This window comes from Eumetopias jubatus, unplaced genomic scaffold (genome assembly GCF_037043125.1).
Source record: "Eumetopias jubatus isolate StellerSeaLion01/CBP00866 unplaced genomic scaffold, mEumJub1_p1.0 scaffold_10, whole genome shotgun sequence".
Classification (NCBI taxonomy): Eukaryota; Metazoa; Chordata; class Mammalia; order Carnivora; family Otariidae; genus Eumetopias; species Eumetopias jubatus.
This window is the reverse complement of record NW_028274816.1, coordinates 76,758,827-76,764,826: the sequence shown is the minus strand read 5'-3', so window position 1 is coordinate 76,764,826 and position 6,000 is coordinate 76,758,827. Positions and strand designations below refer to the sequence as shown.

At 62.0% G+C, this 6,000-nt stretch overlaps 1 protein-coding gene across 1 annotated transcript in view; it reads left to right on the top strand.

Moving 5' to 3' along the window:
• The first annotated feature begins 3,176 nt into the window (after positions 1–3,176).
• NTN1 (netrin 1) overlaps positions 3,177–6,000 on the top strand; it is a 155,997-nt gene continuing 153,173 nt past the window's right edge. The window contains exon 1 of the mRNA XM_028125143.2: positions 3,177–4,194. Coding sequence (XP_027980944.1) covers positions 3,177–4,194 — 1,018 coding nt within the window. The remainder of the gene's footprint in view (positions 4,195–6,000) is intronic.

Here is a 6,000-nt window from a genome sequence, read left to right as displayed (position 1 = left end):
GGGGGGGGGGGGGGGGGGGTATCGATCCCAGGACCCTGACATCATGACCTGAGCCGAAAGCAGATGCTTAACCAAGTGAGCCACCCAGGCACCCCCTAAATTATTTTAAATATCTATAAAGACCTAGCAACTTAGTAGTCACAATGAACATTGCTACATCCCTTTGCTATGTGCCTGGCTTTATGCATATTTACATATACACTTTATTTGTGTAGATTAAGTGCATTATGGGTGTGTCCACATATTATAAGCTACAGTCTTCATATGGGCTAACTCATTTGATGCTCATAACCCTATGAGACAGATATTATTGTCCCCTTTTTTACAAACCAGGAGAGCAAAGCACAGAGAGATGGAAAACTCGCCAAGGCCACACACTCTGGCTTCAAAGCATTACTCCTCACTGCTATGCTTTCGACATGGCCCTCGGATCTCCCAGACCACAAGAGTTAAACTTTCCCTCTGTCTCCTCTCACCTCACTGTCTAATTTATGTTATTTTGCCATGTTCTAAGTAGCCTCATAAGTCACCGAGAATCCTCTCTGCCACAAGGCAGAAATAAACAGCGTAGGGAGTGGTAAATGGCACAGGGAAGGCAAAGCTAAAGCGTTCCCCTAGGGCAGAGGATGAATCCGGGCTGTCTGTCGTGCAAGGGAATGCATTTATTTCCTTGGGCTGTGGTGAGCTCCCATCCCTAAAAGAGCTGGCTTGGGTGGCCCTCTCTCAGGGAGGCTGGGGAAGGCGGTTTTCCAAGGAGAGTGAGCTGGGCCAAACGAGCCCTGAGGCCCCTTCTTAGATTCTCAGTTTATGAGAATGCCAATAAGACAAAAGGAGACACTTGATGGAGATAATGCAGCAAGCCGGCTTTTGGGCCAGAACCAGAACCCTGGGCTTTCAGTCCAGATTTATGACTAGATCACTCATCTAAAAGTAACAAACCAACAGGGATTGAGTTTCAGACTCTCAGCCCAGGGTATTCTTCCCCCAAAGCGCTTTGGCTGCGCAGCAGGATAGTCAAGGGATGCTGTCACTGTCCTCGGTCCTTCTGTTAAGGTGGCAGAGAATGAGGCAAGAAGGAGAAGCTGGGTGGCCCCAAGGATGCCTCCTGAGACTATAATTGGGTGGGATTATTATCCACTTGGCTAGGAAGAGAGGAAGGAGCCCTGGTTTCTATTCCCGGATTTGATCCATGTTGACATCTCCATGGGAGATGTTGGGCGACCTTCTTGACCTCAGTTTCTTCATCTGCGAAATGGAGTTAAGACCTACTTTGCAAAGCTGTCGTGAGGCTCGTGTGAGCTAGTGCGGGGCAGAGCACCCTTGAAAATACAAGCCTGCCTCAGGGGACCTGGGACGGGGGGCTGGGCTGCCCCCAGCCCGAGGCCCGCAGACCCGTCTGGAAGGGGCATGGGCCCGGGCCCTGGTGCTGTCCGGCTGCTTTCTCATCTTCAGCCTCCAGCCCACCACAGGATCCCCGGGACGCAAGGAGCCAGCCGCCTTCCCGGCACACAGGCCCACCGCAGGGTGACAACCGTGGGGGGACAGGGTAGCGGCCCCTTCTCGCCCGCCCCGGTGGGTTTCAGGAAGAAGGGGTGAGCTGGCAGACAGAGGTTACCTCCCCCCCCCCGCTTCCTCCGGATTCCCGGCTGTCTGCCCACGGGGGCACGGCCCTGTGCGCGGTGCCACCGGGGCCATCAGGCCGGGTTGGAGGAAGGCCCGACCTCGGCGCAGCAAAGAAAACAAACACAGATGTGTTTGGCCGGGACCAGGAGGGAGCACGTCGTCCCCTCCCCCCCCCCGCCCGCCCGCGCGCTCCCCCGGGGCGTGGGGCCGGCGGAAACCCGCGGGGCTCCCCGGGCGGCGCGGGGGGCCCGGGCGAGGCTGACAGTCCCCGGCCGGCCCCTCCTCCCTCCGTGGGGTGCTCGCCGGGCCCAGCCCCCTCTCCGGGGTTTCCCCGGGCGCTCTCCTAGCTTTCTCTTTGTCTCTGCCGCCCTTCCTCGGGCTCCCCGGTTCCCACCCGCTCGCGCTCCCGCTCGCTCCGCGTCCCGGGCCGCTTCCCTTTAACTTTCTTCTTTCCCGGGGTTAAAACTTTGCTCGCGAGCGGGCGGCTGCTCGCCGACGTTATTGGCCGGCGCCCCGCCCGGCGGCCCCGCCCCCCGCCCCCGCGCTCCCCTCCGCCCCCCACTCCCGGCGCGAGCGGCGGCGGCGGCGGCGGCGGCGGCGGCGGCGGCGGCGGCGGCGGCGGCGGCGGCGGCGGCGGCGGAGCCTTCGGGGGCGTGCGTGCGTGTGTGTGAGTGCGCGCCAGCGAGCGTGAGTGTGTGTGCGCCCCGGGCGCGGGCTGGGCAGCACTCCGACCGCGGCGGGAGCGGCGGGAGCCGGGCGGCCGCGTCGTCACTCGGGCGAGCGAGGCGGCGGCGGCCGGGGCCGGGGCCGGGGGCCCGGGGGGCCGGGGGCCGGGGCTGGGGCAGCGGCGGCCGCGCCGGGCATGGAGCTGGCAAGCCCGCGCTGAGGCAGGACGCGCCTGCTGGCTGCGAGCGAGAGGCTCTCCGCGGTCCGGCGCGCGGGCTCCCGGCCGGGGCCGGGCAAACTTTTCTTTCTCTTTTGCCCTCGCCAGAGGTAAAGTCCCGAGCGCGGACTCTGCGGCGGGGACGCGATCTGGGCCAGCGCGGAGGGACCCCCGGGGCTGCGGGAGGAAGGGGCGCGGGGTCGTGCGGGCTGGCGGGCCCCCGCGCTGTCCCGCGCCGAGGCTTGGGGCGCTAGGCGGGCTGGCTGCGGACCGGCAGGCGGGCGCGGGCATGCCCCCCTCGGGCGGCGTGGAGGCGGCGGTGGCCGGGGAAGCCGAGCGTTTGCCCGCGGCCCCGGCTCGCCGCCCGACCGGGAAGAACGCGCGCGGGAGGTGCGGGCTCGGGGGGGAGGGGCGGGGGCCCGGGATTCGCCCGCCCGCCTCTCCCCTCGGGACTGTGGGGAGCGAGGCGGGCGGGCGGCCGCGGGGTTGGTGCCGCGGAAGCCGGGCGTTCGCCCCGCGCCCCGGCTCGCCGTCCGCCCGGGGAGAGGGGGGGGGAGTGGAGGGCGCGGGGCGGGCTGGCTGAGCGCAGCTCCCCTCTCTCCGCAGGCGCCTTCTGCGGCGGGCGGACCGACTCCTCGGCGCGGCGGGGCCGGGGCAAGCTGGACGCAGCATGATGCGCGCAGTGTGGGAGGCGCTGGCGGCGCTGGCGGCCGTGGCGTGCTTGGTGGGCGCGGTGCGCGGCGGGCCCGGGCTCAGCATGTTCTCCGGCCAGGCGGCGCAGCCCGACCCCTGCTCGGACGAGAACGGCCACCCGCGCCGCTGCATCCCGGACTTTGTCAACGCGGCCTTCGGCAAGGACGTGCGCGTGTCCAGCACCTGCGGCCGGCCCCCGGCGCGCTACTGCGTGGTGAGCGAGCGCGGCGAGGAGCGGCTGCGCTCCTGCCACCTTTGCAACGCGTCGGACCCCAGGAAGGCGCACCCGCCCGCCTTCCTCACCGATCTCAACAACCCGCACAACCTGACGTGCTGGCAGTCCGAGAACTACCTGCAGTTCCCGCACAACGTGACGCTCACGCTGTCGCTCGGCAAGAAGTTCGAGGTGACGTACGTGAGCCTGCAGTTCTGCTCGCCGCGGCCCGAGTCCATGGCCATCTACAAGTCCATGGACTACGGGCGCACGTGGGTGCCCTTCCAGTTCTACTCCACGCAGTGCCGCAAGATGTACAACCGGCCGCACCGCGCGCCCATCACCAAGCAGAACGAGCAGGAGGCCGTGTGCACCGACTCGCACACCGACATGCGCCCGCTCTCCGGCGGCCTCATCGCCTTCAGCACGCTGGACGGGCGGCCCTCGGCGCACGACTTCGACAACTCGCCCGTGCTGCAGGACTGGGTCACGGCCACTGACATCCGCGTGGCCTTCAGCCGCCTGCACACGTTCGGTGACGAGAACGAGGACGACTCGGAGCTGGCGCGCGACTCGTACTTCTACGCCGTGTCCGACCTGCAGGTGGGCGGCCGCTGCAAGTGCAACGGCCACGCCGCCCGCTGCGTGCGCGACCGCGACGACAGCCTGGTGTGCGACTGCAGGCACAACACGGCCGGCCCGGAGTGCGACCGCTGCAAGCCTTTCCACTACGACCGGCCCTGGCAGCGCGCCACGGCCCGCGAGGCCAACGAGTGCGTGGGTGAGTGGGGGGCGCCGCAGGGACGCGGGCAGCGGGCTGGGGGTGGGGGCCTGGCGGCCGCACCGGAGCACTGCCGGCCGCGTGGATGCGGCGCGGACCGTGGAAGGCGCGTTCCGGGACGTCCCGGGACCGGGGAGGGATGAGAGCCGGTTCATGGGCTCGCGTGGCGCTGGCCCTGGACGCTCGGATTTGCGCCCAGTGCGCTCTGTGAAGCCGGGAAGCATGAGAAATGCTTCGGGGCAGAGGGTTTTGCAGGAAACTTGCTGACTGGTCCCCCTGACTCCGGACTCGAATGCAAACATGCGTTGCCTTACCCTCAGTTTGGCGGGACTCTGGGATCCACCTCCGCCTTACCCTCCCCGCCACCCCCCACCCTTTCCCAGGGCTGCAGCTGGGCGCGCAGTTGGGAACCCCGGCCCTGTTCCCGGGAAGTTCCAGCTCCCCAACCACAAATCCTTTGGGAGATGGCAGAGGGATTTGCAGTTTGGGGCCAGTTCGGCACCGGACGAATATATCACTCCTGCACCCTCTATTTGTCTTTTATGGTTTGGAAAAAAAAAAAAAAATCCCTCCCCCATTTTGAACAGGGTATTTGTGTTAGCAGAAGAATGATGTGATTTAAATTAATTACTATCTACGGATTACAAAGGAGAGTTCAGTGATTATTTTAAAATAATTCAATCCTTGCCCCAAAAAGTATATCAACATTTGTGTGTGTGTGTGTGTGTGTGTGTGTGTGTGTGTGTGTGTGTGTGTGTTGTTAGCGTCAGGGTTAGGTGAATTGGAAGAGCTTTGAATTAACCAAGGGTCCAGCTTCTCGCTTTTTAATGGGGTTTCAAGTCCTGAAAGAAATCTGACAAAACCAGGACTGGTGAATACTGTTGGGTCAGAAATGAGGCTTAAAAAAAGGGTGGGGTGGGGGGAGAGAGCGAGAGATCCGTTCTGTTTCTAAATTGTACAACTTTGCTGCTGTAGAAACTCAGGCATCAGTTTCTCCCCAAGAAAACAAAACAAAACAAAACAAAAAACAAAATGGGGGGGGAGGAATGCCAGAGAATTCCAGTATGAGATGTAAATTTCCAAATCCCACGTTCTGTTTTAATGAACAGTATTTAGTCCCTCCATACACCGTTCGGTGTGCGTCTTTTGTGAATATATAGCTACCCCACCCTACCCCCACCCCAGGCAGCCAGCGCGGGGTTTCTTCAATCTCTTCCCGGTCGGAGGCACATTGCTAAGTGTGCTGGTCCCCACAAACACACGTTTTGAGGTCTGGTTCTGATTAATTGTGTCATGTTGTTGTCGAATAGTTTGTGCCTCATGACTGTGGATGCAGACTTTTGAGCAAGCGAATGGAAAACATGTCTTGGAGAACTGGGTGGGCACTGAGGCCCAGTCAGGCGTCCTGGGCTGCAGAGGGCTGAAACTCCTGTTGCTTGGCGCAGGCCTCCATTTTTTGCACCGGGTCCCGCTTTTGCAGACCTAATTGTTCATCCCCCTCATTTAAGGGACTGAACGGGTTGCCAGCTTGAAGAGACTTTGCAGGATTCGGCGGCGAGCTAGTAGTTACACCCTGACTTAGTGGTCTTTGAGAATAAAATTGCTTTGATCTGCTCCATTCCTTTAGAAATGTTGGTTTTTCCCATCCCTTCTCTTTCCCCCTCCCTCTTTTCTTTGCTTCCTTTTGTGCGTAAAAACCCTTTATTGACATTTAAAGGGCCTCCCAGGGTTTTGCTATCAGTTTTAGTTTGCATGTGCATATGAAAGATATCTTCGGGTTGTCAACAGCGGGGTCTAATTGGACAA